At 47.4% G+C, this 27,345-nt stretch overlaps 2 protein-coding genes across 6 annotated transcripts; both read right to left on the bottom strand.

The window, feature by feature from the left end:
* Nucleotides 1-445: 445 nt before the first annotated feature.
* C1R (complement C1r) lies at nt 446-9,833 on the bottom strand. The gene is made up of 11 exons (XM_072799200.1): nt 9,632-9,833; nt 8,672-8,900; nt 7,181-7,373; nt 6,504-6,650; nt 6,210-6,406; nt 5,786-5,933; nt 5,556-5,677; nt 3,610-3,688; nt 3,186-3,341; nt 1,769-1,843; nt 446-1,314 (listed from the first exon to the last, which is right to left on the bottom strand). Coding segments are annotated over exons 1-11 (2,118 nt in total). The 5' UTR covers nt 9,634-9,833; the 3' UTR covers nt 446-544.
* Nucleotides 9,834-12,670: 2,837 nt separating this feature from the next.
* On the bottom strand, nt 12,671-25,808 carry C1RL (complement C1r subcomponent like). Of its 5 annotated transcripts, none has more exons than XM_072799197.1 (6): nt 25,659-25,808; nt 24,866-25,104; nt 18,723-18,818; nt 17,583-17,744; nt 17,370-17,444; nt 12,671-15,510 (listed from the first exon to the last, which is right to left on the bottom strand). In XM_072799197.1, the coding sequence occupies exons 1-6, from the start codon at nt 25,739-25,741 to the stop codon at nt 14,738-14,740; spliced, it is 1,428 nt and encodes a 475-aa protein (XP_072655298.1). In that variant the 5' UTR covers nt 25,742-25,808; the 3' UTR covers nt 12,671-14,737. The 5 variants fall into 5 exon arrangements, with proteins under 5 accessions (XP_072655298.1, XP_072655296.1, XP_072655297.1 ...); XM_072799195.1 differs by having other exon boundaries at nt 18,723-18,912; nt 24,876-25,104; XM_072799196.1 differs by having other exon boundaries at nt 17,583-17,717; nt 18,723-18,912; nt 24,876-25,104.
* Nucleotides 25,809-27,345: the final 1,537 nt, after the last annotated feature.

Below are 27,345 nucleotides of genomic sequence, written 5' to 3'. Positions count from 1 at the left end.
ATAAACTTTTTTGTTCTTATTGCTTTCCTAAGAATTTTTTTTTTTTTAAGTAGGCTCCATACCCAACATGGAGCCCAACACAGGGCTTGAACTCACAGCCCTGAAGTGAAGACCTGAGCTGAGATCAAGAAGCAGGTGCTTAACTGACTGAGCCACCCAGGTGCCCCTGCTTTCCTATGTATTTTAAATATGATGTTACTAAATATTTTTATTTTTATATTGATAACTACTTTTAACTCATTTTGCACACTGGAATTTCTCATAAAATTTTATTTGGAAAGAGTTTCAATTATCCAATGGTATAAAAATGGAAGAGGACAATGATAAGTAGAGAATGTGGAGTATATCTTCTATAATCCTTGAAGGGAAGAAAGGTGACCTTTGTGTTGTTTTAGGCAAAGAATGGGAATGAGGTTATAGAAAAGAGCATTTATTTCACACGGTGTCTTTCTGCATCAGTGATTTTAATAAGGATTCTTAGTGGTTATCAGATAATTTTTTTTAATGCACTGCTCTCTGGATTCTGATCTAGCGAATTCTGGGTTCAGCCCTCCCCCTCCATCTCCTTCTTGATCCAGTCCACATAGTTGAGTAATTTGGTGTAGAAGCCATAGCCCCTGCTGCACCCGATGCCCCAGGATACGATGCCTGTGGCCACCCAGCGATCACTGTTCTCATCCTTCACTGCAAAGACCCCTCCGCTATCCCCCTGACAGGCATCCTGCTTTAGAGATGGGTCCCCAGCACAGAACATGTTTTGAGAAAACACATCCTTCCTTTTATTTTTCCTGAGCCAGCTCTCACATGCCTCTCGTTTAGCTACGGGCAGACGGATAAATTTGAGGTCATAAGAAAGCCTCTCCTCCATTATCCCAAAGCCACTGACATAGCCCATGAGGCCCCTATCATAGAAGGTCTCGTTGTCAGGGAGGCAGATGGGGAGGAGGTTGGGTCCCAGGGTGACACTATTTTCTAGCTCCAAGAGGGCAATGTCCCCCTCAAAATTGTGGGACTCATCCTGGCGGTAGTCCGGGTGAATGCTGACCCTGCGGACAGGATGGTTTGCTAGTTTTGTGATCTCTTCCACGCTTACGTGGCCCAGGAACACATCCACAGTGGCATTGCTTTGTGCATCATGATCCTTGGGGTAGAGGGTGTGGGCAGCTGTGAGGATCCAGCGGTCTCCCAGCAGGGCTCCACCCCCTCGCCCATAGATGTTGGTGAAGGCTTGCCAGGGGAAGTTGCCCAGCTTGGCCTTTTGCCCTCCAATGATGCGCTGCTTCTGTTCCACAGGGTTGACGGGTTTCCCACACACTGGAAAGGAGAGACAGAAGGCGAGGACAAGTCAGGCCTGGCCTGCCCTCTTCCTTTCTGTGGTCAGTCAGTTCCCCCTACAGCCCTTCTTTTGGCTCTGGGCTCTTTCCTTTTTCTCCTCCCATTCCCACACCACTGTCTTTGGCCTTTTGTCAGCCTCTTCTCCTGGTTCTTATTTATTTCTTCCTGGGAATTTTCTTGCTTTTTAAAAATCCCTGATTCCCTGTCTCCTCAGTGAAAAAGCAGGACTGTCAAGACTGAATTTGATTCTCTGGGTTCCTCTCTGCTTTTTTCCTGGGATATCACCTTTCCTCTTTCCCATATTCCTTTTATCTATTTTTGACCTGAATCTGGATTGTCTCTCCATTTACTTTGTCTCCATCCTCTGTGCATGCTTTTTCTGAGGCCCTGGAGGGCTGCAAAAGGCATTGGGGTGGTCCTCAAGGCCACTTACCTGGCAAGCACCGAGGAATCTTCTCTCCTTCCCATTCATTCTTCCAAATGCCCTGGGCGGTGCAGGTATAGGCCCCTGTGGGAAGAGGGGGCTATGATCAGGCTAGGAGGTGGTGGACAGGGAAACTAGGTCTAAGAGGCTAATGAACATTGAATGTGCAGGACAGGCACAGGAGAGATTCGGAACTAACACCAACAAGGATCAAAGGGAAAGGTTCAAATACATAATGATGGAATATTAAAAGCGTTGAGGGGCTCCCAACATATGTTTTTGTTTTAATATTCAGTGAAAAAATCAGAACACTTAACTCCATGTTTGATGTGATCCCTATTTGTGAAAATAGACATAAAAACTGGAAGAAACATATGAAAATCTTATCAGTGATTGCATCTTGGTAGTGGGATAGTAGATTATAATGGTAGCTACATTTTCTGATTGTTGACAGTATGCCACGCTTGTTGCTAAGCATTTTATCTACATTATCTAATTTAAGCACCACAGTGACACTTTCAGGGATTCATTATTATTCTCATTTTTTGGATGAGGAAACTGAGCTTAAATAATTTGCACAAGGTCACATAACTTCTAAGTTCCAAAACCAAGATGCAAACTGAAGATTGTCTGACTTCAAAGCCAAGCTCTTAAATAATACCATATAATCTATATGTAAGATTTTTTCTTTTTTCTTTTGGATGTTTTAGCCCTACAAAGCATGTGATTTCTTTCATTTTAAAGAAAAGTTTTGAAGATGATTTTCAGAGTCATTTAGTAAAACCTAAATGTAAAAAATCACAACATAGTAGCAAGGGAGTGGGTATGTGGGAAGAATTTTGGGGGAAGTCCCACGGGTACAGCTGTAGTGTGATTGTGGTGGTGGTGGTGGTGATGATGGTGGTGATGGTAGAGGTGTTTGGAGGTGGTGGTGATGATGGTGATGATGGTGGTGGTGGTGGTAGAGGTGGGGGTGATGGGAAGGGTGGTGGTAATGATGGTAGTGATGGTGGTAGTGGAGTTTGGGGTCGTAATGATAGTGGTGGTAGAGGTAGAGGCGAGGATGGTGGTGGAGTGGGGTTGTCATGTTGGTGGTGGTGAAGGTGGGGGGTAGTAATGATGATGGTGGTGTTGGTGGTTGTAGAGATGGGGATGATGAAAATTCTTGTGGGGGTGGCAGTAGTAATGGTCATGGTGATGGTAAGAGAGAGTAGACTGTTTATAGGATTTAAGACTTTCTTTGTATCAGTTCAGGTGCCTCCTTCAACACTCCTAGATGTCTCTTGGCACTATACTTTAGGCCCCTAAAGCCAGTGCCCTGGGAAGATACCTCAATCTACATCTCCTAAGGATTATGTTGGAAAACTCTCAGAAGATGTCCTGAAAAGATGGAAGGAAGGAGGCTGCCATTTGCATGGGTTCCTACCTCGCTGGATCTCACTGATGCCACCTCTGGTATGCATCTTGTAATAAGGCTCCTGGCAGTAGTACTGGATACGGGCCTGGTAGGTGTTCACCCCCTTTGTGGTAGTGTAATTGAAGGCCCCATTTGTCAGGCTTCGTGGTGGCCCGCAGTCCTTGACTTGGAGAGAACACAGGGCCATATGAGAACTGAGAGGGATGGTACTGGAACTTCAGTGGGAAGAACCTGAGTTTTCTGCCCACAAAACAGGCTGAGAACCTTGAAAATTCGGTCAGTGGGGGGCACTTGTGATGGATGGGCTTCAAAGGAGAAGTAAGGGGGAGGTTTTTTGCTTAGTCTAGGCCCCCTCTTCCTTTCACAGCCTAGGTCCCCATGGCTAGGGGCTGGGAGCTCCCCAGGGGCAGACACCTGCTGAGTTGTGACTTACTCCTGCACCTGGGCATGGCACGATGCCAAGTGCCATCATCTTGACATACAGCTGTGAAGGAGAGCAGCACCTGGTTTCCCTGTATGAGAAGAGGTAGACAGAGGTAGAGGTGCCATTAGCATGAGGAGGCACTGAGGTTGCCTTCCTGCCTTTCCCACACTGGAGCAGCAGGGAATGCAAGGATATCTCTCAGGCTCTCGGACCTCAGCATCCCCTTGGATGTGACTCCTTTGTTTTTCTCAGACCAGAGGTGCAGATGGGAGCACTGAGTCACACAGCAGAAAGTCAGGCAAGGGCTAATTGTCAGACCTGATAATCCTCTCTCTAGACTCTTGCCTATTTCCACTGCAGTCCCTTTGAACCCCACTATTTTATTTTATTTTATTATTTTATTTATTTTATTTTATTTTATTTTATTTTATTTTATTTTATTTTATTTTATTTTATAAGTAAGCTCCACACCCAACGGGGGGCTTGAATTCACGACCCTGAGATCTGGAGTCACATGCTCTACTGAATGAGCCAGCCAGGTGCCCTTGAACCTCACAATTTTAAATTTAAAAAAAAAAAAAAAAAAAAAAAAGCAACCCTGGTTGTATGTTTCCTGCATTGGAACAGAAGACTGTGCTCTGAAGGAGAACCATAGTTTTCTCCCTCTAGAGTGCCTATTGATCTAGGCCTGCATCACCTCATCTCTCCCAGACCACACTGTTCTGAAGGGCAAGGGCCCAACCACTTTCCAGGGTGTTTGAGGTGCCAATGTGTGCTAAGTGCTATTGTAGTTGAGTAGTTAGTGGGGACAAAGCAAGAAAATGGCATCCTCTGTGGCAAAAAGTAACTGGACAATATGAATGAGCCTCATTAAGGCCAAAAACCATCCCAGAGAGTCAGCCCTGGAAACAATTGCATAAGCACCTGTATGAGAACTAGGATGTTTGGTGATGCAAATAATGAGAGAAGCTGTATGACTTACTTTAAATTCTATGATGTAAGTGACAAATGCCAAGGTAAGGGTTGTGGTAGCGTATGAAAGCAAGGGTTATAACATAAGCAAAGAGTATGTGAGTGTCCAATGTTCTGGGCCCAGGACATCCAGTCCTCATGGTATAGCTAGAAACATCCAGGAGTAAAGAGCAACTCATCTTGGCTAGCTCAGCTTGATGCAACATGTCAGTGCTGTGCATGAAGGCTGTGGTGAATATGTGTGTTTCTTTTTATTGACCTCCTGCTCCTAGGACACTGCCTCACACTCAGTTAATGCTTAAAACATTTGTTGAATGAATGAACTACTACTTAAGGACATGCCAAAGGTCTTCTCTCAGATTCTAATTAGGTCTTCCAAGTGGATCTATTGAACAAAGATAGGATGTCCATTCCTGTGTCCCTCCCCAGGGGTCACTCCAATTGTATGTTTTTTAGAATAGCATTTTAGTTTACCAGCTTTTGTGAGATTAACCAATAATACCATGTTCATTCCTGAGCCTGCAAAGCTGAGGGCAGTGTGGTGGGTCCAGGGTGAGCACCACTGTGAATGAAAAAACCCTGGGGCAAGCGGTAGGAAATTTGGTTCTAGTCCCTGCTGCACAAAATCACTGTGATGTTGAGTGAGTCACTCCTTGTACTCCACCCTACTTTTTCAGTTCCTAAATCCTACAGTTGTTATGCTAGGCCAGTAGTTCATGAGCTTGGCTGCACATTGGAATCACTTGGGTAGCTTTAATTCATCCTAGCTACACTCTGGACCAATGGGATCAATCTCTTGCAGGAGACCCAGACATCAGTGCTTTTAAAACTTGAAGTGTTTTCAACGCCTGGTCAAGTTTGAGAGCAGGTAAATCAAGTAATCTTCCAAATCAAAGGTGTGAATCCAGCCAGCCCTGGGCCTAAATCTGATATGGACCTATGCACCTGGATGGCTGGGCCACCTTTCTTCTTTGGGTTCTTACCTCCACAAGCTGGTAGCCTTGTTGGCAGGTGGCAATGAAGTAGTCACGGAACTGGTATTGGGGCTGTACATCCTGGATGATGGTGAACTTGTCTAAGGTCTTGGGCTGGGGGCACTTGATGACTGTTGGGGAGACCAGAGGACATGTTTATTTCAGAGCCACTGTCCTTTCTACACATCTGATTGTGCCCTGATGCTGACCAGTGAGAGAGGCCCCCCAGGCAACCTTACCTTCAGTGACATAATGCAGCTTCCAGCCTCGGCTGTCACCCGACTCATCTGTGAAGAACAGCAGATCCACGGCATTGCTGCTAGTGTCAAAGTCAGTGGGTCTTTTCTTCCCACAGAACTCGCCGATGTTCCTCCCATTGGCATAGATCTGGTGGGCAAGAGGAAAGGGCCATGTCTCCAATTCAGACATTTTCCCACTGGACCAGGATGGTGGTGGTGGTGGGAACTCTGCTTTTTGCATATGTTTTCAGCCGGAGGAGAAAAGGGATCCCCAGGACCTACTTGTAGTTGTGTGGGAACTTGCCTAGCTCCTGTGTGATGCTGGTTATTCCTGTCCCAGCTGGCCAGAGGATCTAGTGGGAAGTGGGGAAGAGGGGAGGGGAGGGAGAGGAAGGAGGTCTCTAAGGGAGGAGCGTGGCTATACCTGTAGCTGGTCATAGGGGCAGTGTACTTGCTGGTGGTCATCGATTTCGAAAGGCTCCAGGAACTTGAGGTGGAGGGTGAGGCCACGCTCCACCCGGATGCTGTAGTTGCAGCGCAGGTCAGGAGGGTAGGGTTGGGGGTACTCCAGGCTGGAGACGTAGCCCGATGGCTCTGTGAACAGCTCATTGCTGCACTCAGCTATGAGAGCAGAGCCAGCCGGGGGTCACCAGGGACTCTCTGGCTGGCCCCACAAGCCATCGCTCAGTGCCTCCCACCCACAGTGCCCCGACCTCACCCTGGCAGGAATGCCCATCCTTCTGAAGTTCATAGCCTGGACGGCAGGTACAGAAGTAGCTGCCCACGTAGTTATGACACAGGTGCTGGCATTGGGGCTGGAGATTCTCCTCAAGTGAGTTGAGCTGGGAAGCACATTCATCGAGGTCTGGAAGACATTCCGGAAGGAAGAGTTAAATCCTTGTCTGCCAGGGACTTCTGTAATGGCTCTTCTGTCAGAGAGGTCAGTCACCAGAGGTCTAGAGATAAAATCATCTCCTGGCCACCTGAAACTCCAGGCCTCCCCCTGCCCTCTTTTTTTTTTTTTTTGAGTGGGGGGTTGGGGACAGCAGAGGGGGAGGGAGAGAGTGAATCTTATGTAGGCTTCCCGTCCAGTGCAGAGCCTGACACAGGGCTCGATGTCACAACCCTGAGATCATGACCTGAGCTGAAACCAAGAGTCAGACACTTAACTGACTGGGCCCCCCGGGCACCCCAACTTCAGGCCTCTCTCATGCTTTCTGGGAACTGCTCAATGGTGACAGAATCCAGGTTGGCAGGCTTCTCCTGGTAAAAGCTCTCTTCAGAGGGAAAAGAAGGAAGGATAGGCTTCCTGTTTCAATGGATTCGAGATTCCCCTTCTCTGGTCCCCATTGAACACCCTCAGGCCAGGCAACAAGGCACCTGGGGGCCACTCACCCACAGCCTGGTAGTAGGCCAGGAAGCCCTTGTGGAACATAATGGTGCCATTCTCCTCGTTGGAGAAGTCTGTGTGGAAGGTCAGCTGCATCTTGTTCCCTTGAGACACGAATTCCCTTGCTTCTGGGGGGTTGCCCAGTGGAGAACCCAGCTGCCCACAGAACCTCCCCAGAGTTTTTTTGTCAGCAGAGATCTGGTGGAGAAAGGACAAGGGGTGGGAAGAAGAGCTGTTGAGGAGACACGTCCCATGCGGAAGGTCAGCAAAGGCCTCCTCTTGTCCCAGAAAGCGAGCGGTGCCCCACTGCTGGACCAGCTTCCGCCTGCTTTCTCCCCGTGGGGCTCTGGCTATTGTAAACTACCCCCAGTGATTGTTTTGTTGTTGTTGTTCCCCTGGTGACTTTCATCTTTTCAGCGGAGTCTTCAGTGGCTAACTCCTTGCACGTTACCCTGTGCCCGGTACATCGCCCTTTCCCTTGTTCTGTGTCGCCCAGCATGTGTCAGACCGTTCTTCATTTTCGCCACCTCCCATGCTCATCTTCCCCTGGAATCCTGGTTGTCTCTACCCAGCCATTAGCATCCCTTCATTCCTGGAGCCCGGAGTGGTCTGCTTTATTTTCTATCCAGCTACTTCACCTCACCTTATGCAAACCATTCACGTCCAGCCATGCCTTCTGATACACTCAGCTGAGGGTGAGCCTCTCCAGCCCCTGCCTGGGCCAACTTCACCTAGCTTCCCTTATCTCTTTCTTCACAGGTTCCTTAACCCCTAGAAATGGAAGACATTCTGCCCCCACTCCATCCCTCGCTATCCCTGCCACCAAGACCCCTCCCCGCAGCCCTGCAAACTTCTCTAGTCCTCTGGCCTGGGAAACTATCATTTTCATGCTATTCTCTCATAACCTCCAGAAGGTCTCCTGGGAGTGGTATTCACTGCTTGTGTGTAGGCTTTACTTGAATCCTGAATCAGGAACCTCATTTTTATTCATATAGAAAGTTGAGACTGGGAAAGTACACTTGCTCATTACAGAGGCGAGGAGACTGAGCCCACTGACCTTGCTGAGGGTTATGATTGGGCTACCACCATCCACATTTCTGTTCCCCACGTTCCTGTTTAGGAAGGCAGCCATGTGATATTCTACATGGAAACAGGGAAACTGAGGCACAGCTGTTTCCAAAGACTCTCAGCAAGTCAGCAGATAAGGATGGTTTTTCTGACTCCTTAAGACAGAATTTCCTGGAAGTGGGGCCTGTGATTCCTTCCTCTGTGTTTCTCCCTTCCGTGCTCACTGAGGGCCTCTAAACCCAGTGGATATCCCATCCATGGTGTCACCTGACTCTCAGGACTCCACTGGGCCATCAGCTCTTGCAGGGCTGGGGCTGTGTCCATGGTGGGGGTGGGGGTGGGGATGCTATCCAAGGTGGTTAGAGTACAAGTCCTCAGTTTCCAGAGATACCCAGGCCTCCCTCTGCCCTCCCAACCGGATCCCCTACCTTGACATAGTCATACAAACAGCCTTCGGAAGGCTCCAGGTCAAACTGCCAGAAGACAAGCTTCACCCTGAATCCTGTGGGCACTGTAATCACAGTGGTTTTGTCAAGGTTGTTGGGGTAAGGCTTGGGGTACAGAGGAGAAGTCACTTCCCCAAAGAGCTTCTGTGAAAGGGGGATGGAGCCCCCCATATTGCAGAACAGGATCGGCACCAGGAGATAAAAGAGCCACCTGCCGAAAAGAAAGTGGGTGTCTAGTGCTGGAGGGGGGTAGCACCCCTACATTTGGGCAGCGACTGGGGGAGGGATTGGGATGGTCATACCGCTCAGCATTTTCCTCTCTGGCCATTTTACACCTTACAGAGATTTTCTAGGTGGGGGTGGGTGAAGGGGAGAGGCTGGTCTTTGCAGCCGCTGCATTGGGTGTTCCTCCCCTCAGGGCAATGTCCAGTCTAGAGGTCATCATACTCCCTCTGCCTGTCTCCCCATCCTCCCCTGCCCTCTCCCACCACTCTCCTCCTCTTCCCGGAATAGGGCTGGCTTGGGACCAGTTAATTGAAGCTGAGGGTTACCAGTCATGGCTCTTTGATAGGGCTCCCAAAGGCTCAGCAGAGACCTCTGGAAGAAACAGCCTATGGAATACGGACGGAGTCATGCACAGAGCATTCTCCTCCTGGGCACAGTGGATCCTCTCCTCTTGCTGCTCCCCTGCTAGGAGCTGCGTGGGAGAAGGGAACATGGCCATCATCTCATGGGTCTAAGATCTCCTTTTGTCCTCAGGAGGAGGGATGGGGGGGATGTATTGACATGTGCACGCTTGTGTGTAAGGGAATAGGTAAGGTGTATGGAGAGGGAGGGGTGTTCCTATCTTCCTGAATGAATTTGGGAAGGGTTGCCTTCCATGCCCAGGATTCTCTCCTCTGGCTTCTCCCTCCCTCCTGGGTCCCCATCAGCCTTACTCACATTTCTCAAGGCCTGTCTTTGGATCCTGGACTCTGCTGACAGTGTCTTCATCCACTCCGTATTGAGGGAGAGAGCGGTCATGCAGGGGAGGGAAGGCGGAGGGAATGACTGTGGAGGGGAAGGAGGGGACCATTCCCGGAGGAATGTTGTAGGGAATGAACTATTTGCATAAACAAAACCGAAAAAAAAAAAAAAAAAAAAACCCAGTTTCCAGTTTAATATAGTTTTGGTTTTGAAATCCCTGATGGTGGTGCCACCTGCTGGCCGGCCAGGGGAAAGGCTCAGGAGATGGGCCTGAGTTTTTAGCCAGGAGAAAGCCCTCGGTGGGAAGGCCAGACCTCTCGGTTTCTAAATCTGATCTGAAGTCTACCTTTCTTCGGGGACTGCTCCTATGACAAAGGCAACGGAAATTGAAGTTGGGGGTTGGGAGCTCTTTCTCTGCATTGCCCTGTTCCATTAATCCGGTTCTTCCTGTCCTTAGTCACCCAGGACTGGCGAGGCTTTTAAGGTCCAGGACGAGGTAACAAGAACAACAGTGAGGCAGAGAAGGCATTGCGGGAGCAGATGGAAGAGAATGGAGTTTGGTTGCATTGGGGCCCCAACCTACATCCCCCATGAATGACTTAAATATGGAACACTGATTGCTATGCCTGGGTGACCCTACAGCAGCACTAGAGTCTGTTTTAAAGCCTTTCCTCCCAACTTCAATGAAGTTAAGCCTGCCAGTGAATTTGGCTGTTCTAGAGGCAAGGCAAGGGAAGCTGAGTGAGGGTAGAGACATCCTCTTCCCCTCGGCATCTGGTTTGAGCCCCTGAGTGTCAGTCTGTCTAGGGCTAAGCAGACAGTGTGGCTGTGGACCATTGGTGACTCAGTCTTTCTTTGAGAAAGCCAGGCTCCTGGGAGGGAGGGGGTGGGCCTCTAGTTTCTCCTGTGCTCCAGATCCTAGTCTCCTAATTTAAAAGTTTGCTCTCTGTGGAAGCCTTATTTCTCAACTCTCCATGGCTCAAATGCCCTATGGCCCTGGATTCCAGAGGGAGGCTCAGACTGGCCCTTGTAGCCTATCCTGCTTATTTCTCCAATTGGATTAATCCCTCCTTTCCTCCACCCACCTGCCCACTCATCCATCCGTGTATGGATTACCTATTACATGCCAGGCACTTTTCCAAGCAGTGGATTGCAAGGACTCACAAAAAGATGGTGCAGTTCACCATTAGGCAGTGACTAAGTCATCACTGCATGTAGTTCGAGAGCAGGTATAGGAAGATGGGAGGTCAGCCAAGGTGTGGAGGGTTCCCCCAGCAGGCCTACAGTGTCAGAGCTGAGGAAAGAACCTGATAGCAGGGCTGATCCATGACATAATCCCTGACATGACCCATGACCTTGTCAGGTCAAGAAGGACAAAAGATAGATGAGAGGTTAAGGACCTGATCGGGAGACAAGAAAGATGGGGGGTATTGTCCAGCAAGTTGCACATTAGCATTCGGACAGTACTGTGTGTGTGTGTGTGTGTGTGTGTGTGTTGCGTTCATAGCGGAGGCAGAATGGCAGAGATCACAGATAAGGAGCAGGTGGTCCAAGAAGGTAAGTCTTAGCTGACGTTTCTCATCCATCCATCCCAGGCATTCTGAGTTCTGTGCTGGCATCATAATCTCAAGTGACAAACCTGGGCCTGCCTCATCAGTTTGGTCCCAGCCCTGTCTCCCCCCTGCCCCGTCACTCAAGGGAACCCTTACTTGCACATTTACTGTATACCCTTGACTTATACCAAGGATAGAAAGAAGAAATGGCTGTATGTGGATTGTCTCTGCACTGGTTTATTTATTTATTTATTTATTTTGAATGGATAAATAAATTGTGGTTTATTCATACAATGGAATAATATACAACATAAAGAATTTCACAAATCTTCACATTTTCAGATACATTAATAAACAAAAGTAGCAAATCACAAAAATATGTAATATGTGATGTCAATTTTATAAACTTCAACATAAGCAAAATTATTCAATATGATAAAAGTCAGAATAGTGTGTATATGTAGGCAGATACTGACTCTGAAGGGCCCTGAGGAAACTTTCTGGAGTGCTGGGGATTTCCATAACTTGATCTAGGTAGTGGTTTTATGGTGTATATATATGAGAAAAAAATAAAACTTTCCTATTAAAAGATTAGTATACCATACACAATAAATGTATGCTATACCTGAATTAAAAAGTATAAAACCAAACTTGATGTCAGTCAATGCATATTTGTTGGGAATTTGACAATGTGCTAAAAAAGTTATTCATGATAAAGAATAGAATTTATGTTCTAGCCAAGAATTTTTATAAAATTGCAGGATAAAATTGGAAGAAAAACATTATAAATGCCTCAAAATTACCTAAAGCAATTCGAATTTCTTTTTTTTAATTTTTTTAAATTGGAGTTCAATTTGCCAACATATAGCATAACACCCAGTCTGCATTGGTTTAAAAACCAGTATTGAAGACAGTGTCTATTTTATTCTTCCTTCCTCTTAGGTTTGGATTCTGGAAGAATTAAGTTTCTCTCTTAAAGCAGTGGTAGGTTTCCTTTTGTGGCTATATCTATATGTAGATATCTAGCTCTATATAAATCTACAGGTATATACCTAAATATATATGCCTAGATATATACCTAGAAAGAAAAAAAAACATCATTTTTTCTTTTATTTTTAAAAGATTTTATTTATTTGAGAGAGAGGGACAGCTTGAGAGAAGAAGAGAGAGCATGAGTAGGCGGAGGGGGAGAGAAAATAGGAGAAGCAGAATCCTTGCCTAGCAGGGAGCTTGATGCCGGGTTCTGTGTCAGGACCCTGAGATCATGACCATGACCTGAGCCAAAGGCAGATGTTTAACTGACTGAGCCGCCAGGGGCCCAGAAACATCATATTTTCAATAATAAAAATAAGTAAAAAATACATGGTCATTAAATTAAATTTAGCAAATGCAGAAGAGTAGGGGAAAACAAACGGCCAAAATTATACCACCTAAGACAACTTCTGATTAATATTTTAGAGTGTTTTTATTTTTAATTTTTTATTATTTTTAAAGATTTTATTTACTTATTCATGAGAGACACACAGAGAGAGGGAGAGAGAGAACCAGGATCCATGCATGGAGCCCAATGTGAGACTCGATCCTGGCCCTGGGCCCAAGGCAGACACTTAACTGCTGAGCCACCTAGGCATCCTTAGAGGGTTTTTTGTTTGTTTGTTTGTTTTTTTAAGATTTTATTTATTTATTCATTAGAAACAGAGAAAGAGAGAGAGAGAGAGACAGACAGACAGACAGACACACACACACACACACACACACACACACACAGGCAGAGGGAGAAGCAGGCTCCATGCAGGGAGCCCCATGTGGGACTCGATCCCGATCCCGGGTCTTCAGGATCACACCCTGGGCTGAAGGCGGCGCTAAACCGCTGAGCCACCCAGGCTGCCTGCCCCCTAGAGTTTTTAATAGCCTTTTATACTATAAGTTTAAAATGGTTTATTTTTAGAGATTTTATTTATTCATGAGAGACACACAGAGAGAGGCAGAGACGCAGGCAGAGGGAGAAGCAGGCTCCCCACGGGAAGCCCCATGCGGGGCTCCATCCTGGACCCTGAGATCATGTCCTGAGCCAAAGGCAGACGCTCAACCACTGAGCCACCCAGGTGTCCCTAAAAATGGTTTAAAAAATTGAAGTAACCGTATGTATGAACAATTTTGAATCCTGCTGTTTTTCAAAGACCAATTTAACCTTTATTATTTATTTAAGACTTATTTATTTCAGATTTAGAGAGTGTGTACATGAGTGGGAGGGGCGGAGGAAGAGAGAGAGAGAGAATCTCAAGCAGATTCCTTGCTGAGCCCCAGGTAGGGCTCCAGCTCATAACTCTGAGATCACTACCTGAGCTGAAGCCAAGAGTTGGGCACTTAACCAACTGTACCACCTAGGCGCCCCAAAGATCAATTTAACCTTTAGCCATATAGCTAACTTGACCTTCAATGCTAGCAAATTTGCTATCTTCTATTTTATGGTATTAATTTTCTATTTCCATTGAACAATCATATTCTACTTGTATCTTTCACTGTAAATCATCTCAAGTCCTTACTAAAAGTGAAAGAGTTGGTCTTCTCAGGGGGCGCCCACACCCAGGTGTCCAGCAGCACTGGGGGCGTGTCTGCCCAAGCATCCAGCCCAGTGCTGGGCTCATCTTGGTGTCTGCAGGAGATGGGGCCAGCAGGAAAGTGTGATCCTGGTGTTGTCATCTTCACTGAAGCAGGAATTCCCAGGGGAACCTGTAAGGATGTGGGGATTGGGATGGGGAAGCAGAGTAGGTGTTGAGGACAATCAGGAGGTATCCTGGTGTACTGGAAGGCATATGGCCTTTGCAGTCCTCTACTGGCTGCGGGTTTGGGGCAAGTCACATCATCTCCCTGGGCTTCAGTTTCCCTGTTTGTGAAATGTGGCCAATAACACCTCCATTGCAAACTTGGTTTGAGGAGTCAACGAAATAACCTGTGAAGCGCCTATTATGCAGAACAGCTAAACCAAAACGGGCCACTTACTATAATTGCAGCTAGGAGATATGGTGGGTGGTGAAGCCAATAGTTTGAATGTGTGAAGGCCAACTAAAGGGGCTTTGGAACGTTTCCGAAAGAAAAGCAATTAAGACCACATCCCCCATACTCCACTTGAACAAGGGGACGTGAAGGTGACTGTCTCCCACGAGAGTACAGAAGAAGCAGAGTCAGCAGGACATGAAATTTAAAGCGAAACTGGCTGAGATGTCCAAGGCTTCCCTGGGCAGAGCACAAACTAGCAGAAAGGTGGAGGAGGAGGAGGAGGAGGAGGAGGAGGAGGAGGAGGAGGAGGAGGAAGGGGCATTAGGAAGGAGGAGGAGGAGGAGGAGCAGCAGCAGCAGGAGGAAGGGGCATTAGGAAGGAGGAAGACTTCTCTCGCACAGGGGACAGGGCAGCAGTCACTTGAATAGCGATTCTCTGCCCCCATCCCCAACCCTGAGCCCAGTCCTGCTCCTAACCCTCTCTTGGGGGACCTCCACAGCTGAGTGTCACCGCTCAAGGGTCCCCAGGGTCAGTCCTTCCCATCCATCACTCCCTTGATCCAGTCCAGGTAGTTGAGCACTTTGGTGTAGAAGCCATAGCCCTTGCCACACCCGATGCCCCAGGAGACGATGCCCGTGGCCACCCAGTGATGGGCACGCTCATCCCATACCACATAGACGCCGCCACTGTCCCCCTGGCAGACGCTCTGCTGCCTCATCTTATCCCCAGCGCAGAACATGTTGGCAGAAAACACCTCGGATCTCTGCTTGTCTTGGAGCCAGGCCTGGCAGGCGGCTCGCGGGGCGACGGGCAGCCTCGAGTACTTGAGCTCAGTGGTTAACCAGCCCAGGTCCACGCCGAAGCCGCTGACGTAGCCCCACACGCCGCTGCGGTAGAGGGCCTCGCGCTCGGGCAGGCAGACGGGGAGCAGGCTGGGCCCGAGCGGCACGCGGCGCTGGAGCTCCAGGAGCGCCAGGTCCCCGTCGAAGTTGCGGGACTCGTGCTGGCGGTAGTCCGGGTGCACCACCACTCGGCGCACCGGGTGGCTCCCCCGCCGCAGCATCTCGTCGATGCTCGTGTGGCCCAGGAACACATGCACGCTGCGGTTCTTCCCGAGGAGGACGCCGTCCTTGGGATGGATGGTGTGGGCGGCAGTGAGGATCCACCTGTCTCCCAGCAGGGCCCCGCCCCCTCGGCCGTAGATGCTGGTGAACGCTTGCCAGGGGAAGTTCCCCAACTTGGCTCTGGAGGAACCGGCGGCCTCCTGGCTCTGGGCGATGGGGGCCACGGGCCGGCCACAGACTGGGAGAGAGGAGAGAGGTACAGGTGACGACAGCAGCTGCAGCAAGACGCGTTTGTTAAAGACCTGCTTCTGTGAAGTGCTCCGTCTCCCGCCTCCTCAAACATTTTCTTTTTCAAAAAGAATCACTCTTATTTATTTGACCTTCATACTGGGATTTAGAAAAAATTTAATTCCAGCGTCATTAACACACAGCGTTCTTGTATTAGTTTCAGGTGTGCAATATATAGTGATCCGACACATTACTCCGTGCCCATCGCGGTAAGTGTACCCTTGATCCCCTTCATCTATTTCCCCCGCCCCTCAGACATTTGAAAGCCAGTTCTTTAGACTGTGGGCAGGGCCATCCTGAGCAAAATTATGCAGCAAGCAGTTTGTCCTTAGTGCCTGCTGCCTCTGTTTTTTGTGTCGTTCCTTCATGGTTGACATCTTCCACCATCACCTGCCCTCCAACCCACTCCCAAAACACTGCACCAGCCTGGCCTGACAGCTTTCTGAGGGTCAGGAGCAGGATCTGAGGTTTATTCAGATTGGGTTAGAAGGGCAATGCTTTGACTCAAAAAAAAAAAATACAAAAGGATTTCAGAAACAGTGAACTTGAACCCTGTATACTGCTGGTGGGAATGTAAAAGGATGCAGCCCCATTGGAAAATAGCCTGGCAAGTCCTCACAAAGTTAAACACACAGGTGTGAAGTGACCTAACAATTCCCCTCCTAGGGATATGCCCAAGAGAATAGAAAATGTTCACACAGACACTCACTCGTACATGAATGCTCATAGTGGCAGTATGCAGAAGGCAAAAAGTGGAAACAACCCACATGTCCTTTAACTGATGAACGGATGAACAAAAGGTGGGATATCCATGGAAAGGAATGGAATCCTGACACTTGCTACAGCATGGATGAACCTTGAAAAAATGAAAGAAGCCAGACACAAAAGGCCGCATGCACACTGTATCATTCCCTTTATAGAAAATGTTAAGAACGGGCAAATCATAGAGTCAGAGAATAGACTTATGGTTGCCATGGGTGGGGGAGGGGAGAGTCGGAGGAGGTACTGGGTTTCTTTTTGGGATGATGGGAATGTTCTGGAATTAGTGGTAATGGTGGCACAACATTGTGAATGTACTAAAAATTACTGTATGGTACACGTTAAAATGGTTAAGACGGTGAACTTTATGTTACATAAGTTTTATCTTAATAAGTCTTAAAAACATGGTGGACTTTCTGGCACTGTGGCATGGAGGTAGGGAGATATTTTGGGGATAGAGAGCCTGTCTGTATATCTTTATTTATTTTTTTAAAGAATGAAATTAAAAAAATTTTTTTTATTTATTTATGATAGTCACACACACACACACAGAGAGAGAGAGAGAGAGAGAGAGAGAGAGAGGCAGAGACGCAGGCAGAGGGAGAAGCAGGCTCCATGCACCGGGAGCCCGACGTGGGATTCGATCCCGGGTCTCCAGGATCGAGCCCTGGGCCAAAGGCAGGCGCCAAACCGCTGCACCACCCAGAGATCCCCTGTCTGTATATCCTTAAAGTGGACCATCCCAAGAGAGGGATTTTTCTTATTTCCACTCTTCTGACCCTCTTCTCCCTTAAGGTCTCCTCTGATGGACTTCCTCTATGCATTTACTTTCTCAGCTAATCTTTTGATCCTGAATAAGGAACAAGATTCTTGCCTCCCCTTTTCTGGGCCTCCTTGGCTCCCCTCTTCTGCACCTTCTGCCTTTCTCTCTCCCTCTCTACTCTAAGGCTTTCCTTTACCTCCCTGTGTCCCACTCCCATGGGCCCCATGCACAGCTGAGTTTTCTTTGGTAAGTGGCCACAGGGTTGGCCCTGGGAGATCACTACTCACCAGGGACACAGTGAGGAAGCTCCTTCCTATCCAGTGTCTCCTTCCAGGGATTCTGGCGTGTGCAGTTGAGTGTCCCTGAGGAATGAAACGAGAGGAGAGAGAAAAACAGATTCAGAATTGGGAGGTGGGCATGGTGGGGTGTCCAGAGCACCTCAGGGCTCTTGGTGGGAGTGAGGAGAATAGGAGCCGGTTCCCCAGCAGGTGGGGACTCACCTGCTGGCACTGCCTGATAATAGGGCTCCCGGCAGCAGTGGTTCTGGATCTTGAGGGGGTCTGGATCTCCACGTGTGCTAATGGCCTTAGAGGCCCCACTAGCCTGGCTGATGGGCCGACGACTATGGTTCACATCTGTAGGAAACCAGTGGTCAGGAGGACCTAGAACAGGCAATCCAGGGGCTGATTCTGGTCCATGGCCATGTTTAGTTTCACTTGCACAGTCTTTTATTTAGAATATTTGAACTTTTTTCACTGATCAGGTTGTCAACGATAAAAAATGATTTAAAGAATTGAAAATAACTGTGATAAATTGGGTATGAGGAAAAAGGCATTTTCATACATGGCTAGTCAGTATGTATTAGCAAAACCTCTTTGGAGGGAAGTTTAGCAATGTCAAAATTTAAATTGCAAATGCTATTTCACCCAACATTTCATTTCTAAGAATTTACCCTTATACTAAAGATATATAGGCACAGCAGTACTGTTTGTGGCAGCAACATATCAGCGGGGGACTGGTTAAGTGCATTTTGTACATCACTCAAAGGATACTATATGCTTATTAAAAAGAATTAGGCAATGCTAATTACATATATATGGGTTGATCCTTGAGACATATTATTGAGAGAAATGCTAAATTTAAGATATTATATTATGCACCCCCCACCTCTGCAACAATATATATATTTGAATGACATAGAATGTCTTTGGAAGGATACCAAGAAGTGGACAACAGAGTTGTTTCTGAACAGGGTAACCAGGGACTAGGGGCCAGAGATCAGAGGAGGACTTACTTCTTAAACACAATTACCATTTTATATTATTTTTATGTACCATGTCTTTTTAAAAAATTATCATGTGCATACATATCTCTAAAAAATCTGAGTTACCACTTGAAAATCTAGCATTTCACTCAAAAATCTGGACTTTTGGCTTCTCTGGAAAGAGGAAATGATCTACAAGCATTCGGCCTATAAATCTGCATGGAAACACCTGCTGGAACTGTGAGGTGGCAGTCCTTTTAATTGGGCTGCTCACCAGCAGGGGCACAGCTGGGTCACTCAAGCTTCCACTTGTCACTTTAGGAGATTAGGGGCCATGGCCATGGGCACAGGCTGCACCCCCAGGATGGACACTCACCCACAGCTTGGTAGAGGGCCAGGAAGCCCTTGTGGAGGCCAGTGGTTCTGTCCCGAGAGGAGGCCGGGGCCCGGAAAGTCAGCCGCAATCGGTTTCCTGGGGAAACAAACTCCCTCTGACCAGGGGGGCTGCCCAGCGAGGAGCCCTGTTGCCCACAGAACCGACTTGGATCCATCCCACTGGCTGTGATCTGAAAGGGGAGGTAGGCAGGCAGATGTGAGGTGAATCTACATCACAGGGTCACATCCTGGGTGTGTGGACTCTAGAAGGCCTGCACACCTCTGGGGCTCAGAAGCTGTCCCTTAGGGAGCTTTCAAGTAGCTTCTTGTTCCATGACTGACTGCCAGCTTTCTTTCATCCATGACCAGATACCTAAAATATTTCTTTAGCCTACCATAATTATCTCTAAAGCCCACTGTAGTTCCCAGGAAGCTCCTTGGGAATCCCAGGGTTCCTCCAGTGTCCACTGTATTATAAATTCTAAGAAGGCAGGAACCACATCTACTTTGCTCACCATTGACTCCCTGATGCTCCAAATGGTACATATAGCACCACAGCCTTAAAGCAACAAATATGTGGATGTAAGTCCTTCCCACCCTGCCTCCTCCACCGCCATCACCTTCCTCTTGTCCGAATAAATTCCTATGGCCAATATCTGTGAAGCAATAAGACTCTCTGCGAAGACTGAGCCCCCCAGGTTCCTAATCTTTCCTGCTCTCTTCTTTCGGAATGTTCCTCCCCTTACCCCATAAACTATAAATGAACCCCCCTTCCCAAGGTGTGAAATCTACAGACACAAAAGGTACAGAGTATGCACTCCAGCTATTGTTGCTTTAGTATGTTCTTTAAGCAGGTTATCTCTGCTTCTGTTCCTTCTGACTGCCTCACCCCTGCTCAAATCCCTTCCTGTGCATTCCCCAACCCAAGGAAGGGCACCTTTGAAGGAGTTCCCATGGCCTGCTTCATGCCTAATCTCTGTTCTGGGCACACAGTTCATTGGTCAGCTCACTGGATTTCTGACCTTCATATTGACCCAGATACGTTGGGTTCTTGCTAGCACTTTGTTCTCTCATTCTCCTCAAATCCCAAATTCCTTTAGGGCTCCCTCCAGCCCATCTCTCCATGATCACAGTAACTGAATGAAAGTTGACACAAAGAAAAGTTTTCAATCATCTGAAATGTCTTGCTTGGGCATGTCCCAGTACTTTTCCTTCCTCAGGGTGTCAACACTTTAATGTCCTTATTTAACAGACCTGCCTCTTGGGGACCCTAGGAGACTGTCCTTTATTAATATACTTGGTTGTTAAATGATCCAGTTTTCTTTTTACCTTTCCTCATGGGTTGTTGGCTAGCTAAAATGACTTAGGAGTCTAACTAGCAAAGTAGAATGAATACCCGACTGAGAGTCTTCAGACCTGTGTTAAATTCCCAACTTTACCTCACCTCCCTGTATGACATGGGAGCTTTCTTAACCATCCCAACTCTTGGTTTCCTCCTATAAAATAGTCTGTGAGGCGTCTTCTAGCCAGGACAACATCATGCCCTATGACACTCTCATGTCTGCGTGAAGAGCGGTGGTGAGGATGACAGTAAACACCCACTCATGCCAAATTCACTCAGTTGGGTGTTCTACAGAAGCTTGGATTTCATTCATTCTTTCATTTGTTCCTTCAACAGTTATTGATTATGTGCTGTGTGTGAGACACTGGGCTAGGTGCTGGGGATACAGAGAGGAAGGACACACAGTTCTGCTACTCAGGAGCCCATGGGCTGGCTGAGCATACCCTACAAATTAAAAACTGACCTAGACTACAGGGCATTAAATTCTGCACTTGCAGTGTCTGTGTGATTTGGTCTGGAAGCAGAGAGGAGGGAAGAATCCTCTTCCTGAGCTTGAACTCCCTCAATGATAGGGAAGTCGGGCCAAGATTGAAATTGCCCATGACTGACAATAGCAGAGCTCATGGTAGGTGCTCAAGAGACATGGGCTAATTAAATAAAGGACAGTCACAATTTCCAGTAAAATCTGAAGCAGTAAACACATGCATTTATCTCCTTTCCCACCTTAAATCCCACCAACATGACAGCAAAGCGATAAAATGGTGTACATGATCAAGGGCAAGAAAGTGAGACGACGTGACAGCAGATGAGGGATATCAACGTTTTGGAATATGGGATGGAGATGGACAAATGGAAATGAGTCTGCAAAGGTGGGAGCCAAATAAAACAAGCAGGTTCTCACAATAGGACCCAGACAAATTTCAGAAATTGGAGTAACCAGGAACACCCAAGGATGAGGATGAAGGAAGGGCTGACCTACTTGGGGAGACCTCAGAAATCTAGGTCCCTTTGCCCACCCTGTGCGTTCAGACAATTCCCTCTGGCTCACCCTGGCAGAAGATCTGAGCATTAGCCAGACACCCTGGACTAGGGGCCCCTCCTGCCCCTGCACACTCAACAGAGGAGATGAAGACCAGTACCAAAAACAGAGGGATTAGGTGAAAGTCTACATATCAAACAGTGAGATTCCCTCCTCTGCTTGTTTACCAGAATGTTGGCAACCCTGAGCAGAAAACCAGAGGATTCTTTTTTTAAATAAATTTTTAAAGATTTTATTTATTTATTTATTCATGAGAGAGAGAGAGAGAGAGAGAGAGAGAGAGAGAGGCAGAGACACAGGCAGAGGGAGAAGCAGGCTCCATGCAGGGAGCCTGATGTGGGACTCGATCCCCGGTCTCCAGGATCAGGCCCTGGGCTGAAGGCAGGTGCTAAACCGCTGAACCATCCAGGGATTCCAAAAACCAGAGGATTCTAATCTGAGATTGGCTGTCCCTAAAGAAAATACTTCCACAAGCTAATATTTGGGAGGTCCCCAACAGCACAAATAGGTCAGCTTGTTGACATTTCTATTTTCAAACCCGTCACTTCACAGATTTTAGTTATCCACATGGAGCATCCAGTGCCATTTAAATATTTCACTCTTAAATGTGAATGAACTACCAAAGATTCTCAGACATTGTAGGAAAGTTTCTAATATGATAAGTAGAGATCAAAACAAATGAACAATAATGGGGTAGAGATAATAGAAGGAATAGAAGGAAACATTTAAAAACAATCCATGTAGAGGGAAAGGAGTAGATATTGCCTCTATGAAACAAGAACAATCTTCTATAAAAAGATACGTTTAGAAGATAAAATCGAGCTTTTAGACATGAAAAAATGTTAGCAGAAAAAAAATTAACAAAAAGTTAATATTTAAGGGGCACCTGGGTGGCTCAGTCAGTTAAGTGTCTGCCTTTGGCTCAGGTCATTATCCCAGGGTTCTGGGATGGAGGCTCGCATCAGGCTCCCTGCTCAGCAAGGTGTCTGGTTTTCCCTCTCCCTTTGCTGCTCCTTCTGCTTGTGCTCACCCTCTCTCAAATAAATAGATAAAATCTTTTTTAAAAGTTGGTATTTAAAATGAGGAAATCTCTCAGAAGGTGGAACAAAAAGATGGAAAACAGAACAGAATGGATGAACAAAACTGGAGAATCAGTCCAGAGTTTACAACATCTAAATTGTAGGAGATCCAGAAAGAGAAAATAAAGAAATCAGACATCTGGAACTTATTTAAAAAATAATACAAGAGCGGCGTGTGGGAAAATGAGTGAAATAGGTGATAGGGATTAAGGCATGCACTTGTCATGATAAGCCCCGGGTGATGTGTGGAAGTGTTGAATCACTGTATCAACTAATATTACACTGTATGTTAGCTAACTGAAATTTAAATAAAAACTTAAAAAAATGAGGAGAAGAAAAGTACAACATAAGGAATATAATCAATAATATAATAACATTATATGCTGACAGATGGTGACTACACTCATCAGAGTAAGCGCTGAGCAATGTATAGAACTATATTTTCAATGTTGCACAATTGAAACTAAGATAACATTGTCAACTACACATCAGTAAAATAAAAGTAAAAATAAAAATAAACATAGTCCCAGAAGGCTAAAAAAAAAAAATACAAGAGCTTTCCTGGAATTGAAGGACTAGATTTAAAACTCTTGGTTGGGGTGCCTGGGTGGCTCAGTAGGTTAAGCATCCTACTCTTGGTCTCGCCTCAGGTCATGGTCCTGTCGTTGTGAGATCATCAAGCCCCACATCAGGCTCTGTGTCAGTGTGGAGTCTGCTTCAGATTCTCTCTCCCTCTCACTCCCTCTCTCTCTTTAGTAAATTAATAAAATCTTAAAAAAAAGAGTCTTGGGGCACCTGGGTAGCTCGGTGGTTGAGCGTCTGCCTTCAGCTCAGGTCGTGATCCTGGGATCCTGGGATCCTGGGATCGAGTCCCACATGGGGTTCCCTGCAGAGAACCTGCTTCTCTCTCTGCCTGTGTCTCTGCCTCTCTCTGTGTGTCTCTCAGGAATAAATAAATAAAATCTTTTTTAAAATTAAAAAAATTTAAAGAGTCTTTAGATTAAAAAACCCTGTTCAATGAATACAAAAAGACTTGCATCAAGGCACATCAGAATGAAAATTTAGAATACTGCCAGTAAAGATGGAAAATGTTCCAAAAGTTCTAGAGAGAAAAAACTAAGGTTGGGAAATCATACTTGTACCAGATTTAACATTAGAGCATGCAGACTGTATCATCAAAATTCTGAGAGAAATTGTTTGTAACCCAGATCAACTATTCATCAACTGTGAGAGTAGAACTAAGATATTTGTGGATATGTAAGATCCTTTGTCATTTATTCTCTCATACCTTTTCTGAAGGAGAATGTGCGCCTCCAAAATGAGGAAATAAACAAGAAAAGAAAATGATATGGGGTTCAGTTCCAGCACAGGTTAGGTAAAGGAAATGCCCAGAAGGAGAGAGAAGGGACTCCCAAACGCGCAAGGCTCTAGAGAGCAAGGAACTCAGATGGAGGACATAAAGCATCAAGGGATCTCCAGGTGGGATGTCACCAATGCAGAGGATGAAGAGATTGAGATATGAAGTTGATTATGTCCAGAGGCTAAGAGTTTGGGGGAGCTTAGATAACTGATAGAACTAAGCAAACTACAAATCAAAACAAAAACAGAAAACCCAAAAAAACTCCATGTGATTACTGACTCCTGGGAGAAAGCCAGAGAGGCAAGGACATATAATTACTGTACACCATGTGCTCAGAGGGAATATTTTAAAGTCATGATAATGTCAATAACTAGAAATGCTAATAATGGTAGATTGGGAAGATGGGGTGGGGAAATGTGTTGCAGGTCTAGGAGAGGTAAAGCGAGTCCTCTTCTATAGTTGGAAATTAAGTGATCATATGAAAAAACAATAACATAATAAGTGTGCTCTTTATGCCTGTGAAAGTCAATGCCAGATGGAGCAGCTACGTGAACTGCCTCTGCCCCTGGGAGAGGCACTGATTCTGGGAAGAAGGCTGGAGACTGCTGTTTGCATTATAAGCCTTGTATCCTCATTTTTTACAAGAACTTTGTGCAGGAATGATTTTGATACAAATGAAATTTAACCCAAAAGGTAATGTAAAGCGATGTTTTTAAAGTGTCCATATCCTGGGATGCCTGGGTGGCTCCGTGGTTGAGCATCCTTTGGCTCAGGTCATGATCCTGAGGTCCTGGGATCTAGTCCCACATGGGGCTCCCCACGGGGAGCCTGCTTCTCCCACTGCCTGTGTCTCTGCCTCTCTCCCTTGTCTCTCATGAATAAATAAATAAAATTCTTTTAAAAAAATAAAATAAAGTGTCCTTATCCGGCCACTTGAACAGTCACCTCATCTTTCGTTATTATTTAGAACCAGCTTCCTGATCTGATAGAGCCTGTACTCCACAAATAGTTGGTGGATCTTTACTGACTGAAGTTTGAGTCCCTGCTCTTTGACTCCAGGATTTTGCAGTATTTGTATGTGTTCCTTTGTACGACTTCCAAAGGCAGGGCCTGCCCCGCCGCCCTCTCTTGCTCTGTGGGCCCCAGATGGTTAGCAGGGGCAGGGCCTCTGGTGGAAGGCTGCGCCCTTGGGCAGACCCTGGCCTCCCTGGGTCTGACTTGGGCTCTTCATTCATCCTTTGCCATTCAAGGCACAGCCATGTCCCCCTGCCTCTGGGCTCCGGGCCAGAGGCTTCCTCCCCAGAGTTCCCTTCAGGACCCCCACCGCAGCTCACTGTGACTGAGTCCTGCTCACAGTCTTGGGATGGCTCCAGGTCGAAGTCCTGGAAGACAAGCCTCACAGCAAAGCCGTCCGGAGCCTCGATGTCAGTGGAGCTCTCTTGGCCTTTGCGATATGGCTCTGGATACCCGGGGGATGTCAGCTGCTGGGGCAGCTGCTGGGCCAAGAGCACGGAGCCCTGCGTGGGGCAAGCCTGGAAGACTCCCCAGAGGAGTAGCCACCACCTGTGAGTGAGTGAGAGCAAGATGTGGTCACACAGCTATGGCCTGAGGCCTGTGGAAATATGAAGAGCAGGGGCAGGGGAAACTAAGAGATTGAGAGGGCCAGCAAAGGCATTGGCAGCTGTGGCATGAGCCCCGGAGGCCTGGGCACCTGCTGGCTCCTCCTGCGGTGCCCCTCCTCACCCCGATTCCTTCAGCCTTCTAGCCAGCGTGAGCTCCGACTGCGAGTTTTCCACCTCTGCTCGCGTCCCTGGACAGTCTCAATCAAAGTAGCAGGCTGCTTTCTGCTTAGGCAAGTCCCAATCCCACCCTGGGACCTGGGGGAGCAAAGGTGGTAGGAGGGGGGACATTTGAATGCGTTGAATACTTCCTGGCTCGCAGGTCATGGAGCCTGACCAACTCCAGGGAAGGCTTCTGGAGGCTACAGGCAACTCTCCAATTCCCGGGGCAGTAACTGGCTCTGTGTGTGTGTGTGTGTGTGTGTGTGCACGTCCCTGGGCCCCCCTTCCCCTCTCCCCGCCAGCCTCTCCTCCAGGCCTTTCTGTGTGCGCACTCACATCTTGCCCGGGCAGCCTGTGGACTGGGGGCTTCTCCAGAGGTCATTTCCCAGCTGTGAAACCAGGCATCTGGAACTGGACATCTGGGACCAGGACGCCAGGGAACAGGAGGTGGGGCTGGGGAAGGCCCTGTGTGGGAGGAGGGAGAAGTTACTGGAAATGAGTTAAGTAATTCTCCAGTTCCTTTTTTTCTAATTCTCTGGGTCGAGTGCCATCTGCTGTCTGATTCAGGCATAGTTCACCCACCACAATGTAGAGGAAAAACACCCGCCCAAGCCACATTGCCCTCAAAAGATAGCGGGGGGCCAGGAAGGCACCCACTCTTAACTCTTTTATACTGTTTAAAACTAATTTTTACCTTGTACACGTATCACACGGTAGGGTGGCTTTTTTGTGTTAAGGATGTCATCTTTATTTTTATTTTTTAAATATTTTATTTATTTATTCATGAGAGACACAGAGAGAGAGGCAGAGACATAGGCAGAGGGAGAAGCAGGGTCCCATCAGGGAGCCTGATGTACTTGGGACTCGATCCCTGAACTCCAGGATCACGCGCTGAGCAGAAAGCAGAGCTTAACCGCTGAGCCATCCAGGTGTCCCTTATTTTATTTTATTTTTTTAAAGATTTACTTATTTATTCATTCATGAGAGACACAGAGAGAGGCAGAGACACAGGTAGAGGGAGAAGCAGGCTCCCTGCAGGGAGCCTGATGCGAGACTTGATCCCAGGACCCCGGATCATGACCTGAGCCACCCAGACATCCCAAGGCTGTCATCTTCAATGGGCCATACCTCTCCCTCCCTGACCTTTCTGCTCACTCATGTTATTAGACTGTCCTTGTAGAAATTGAAGTTTGTGACTCACAAACTTGAGCTGCTCCTTGCTCCTCTCTCATCAAACGTGGGTGGGGCCCTTGGGTAGTTCCCTGAATCCTGCCTATAGCCCCTGGAAGCTGCTTGTCCGGCAGGGTCAGGCTGAGGCAGCGGTGGGGGCAGGCCCAGACTCAAACTTCTTGGCCTAGATACCAGAGACCATAGCAGGGGGCAGAGGCTGCCCTCCCTGCACCCCCAAGAGAGACACTTGACCACGGCTTGGTAAAGGGCCAAAAGCCCTTCTGGAGGCCGGTGGTGCTGTCCTCAAAGGAGGTAGGTATGTGGAAAGTCAGCACCCTGAGGACACAAACTCCCCCTGACCAGGGAGGGCTGCCCAGCGGGGAGCCCTGTGGCCCATAGAAGACTCAGAGCAGTCTCTGATGGCTGTGATCTGAGAGGGGAGGGGATGAGGGGAAGCTGGTAGATGTGGGGTGAATATGCAGCATTGATTAGTGCAAGGTCACATCCTGTTGTGGACTCCAGCTCCTTCTAGAAGTTTTGCACATCTCTGGGGCTCAGAGTTCTAACACGTGATGGCTTTGTCGAACGGTTCTACCTACGCTTTCTCTCCGCATTCTGCTAAACACAGAGGCTGCCATAGGCTGAGAATGGCTCCTTACCCTCTCCACTGCTCTTGGTCCTCTCTTCTTTCAAGAAGCTCTTTGGGGTGCTCCCAAACAGTGCTCTAGGCCAGCTAGCACGCTCCATCAAGGCAGGGACTGTGGCTAACTTGGCTCACCATCACTGATGGCTAACATGGTGCCTAGCATATGTACATAACCACGAAACACATGGGTAGAAAATCTCTTAGTTG

Source organism: Canis lupus, chromosome 25, assembly GCF_048164855.1.
Source record: "Canis lupus baileyi chromosome 25, mCanLup2.hap1, whole genome shotgun sequence".
Lineage (NCBI taxonomy): Eukaryota > Metazoa > Chordata > Mammalia > Carnivora > Canidae > Canis > Canis lupus.
This window is presented reverse-complemented; position numbering and strand designations above follow the sequence as displayed.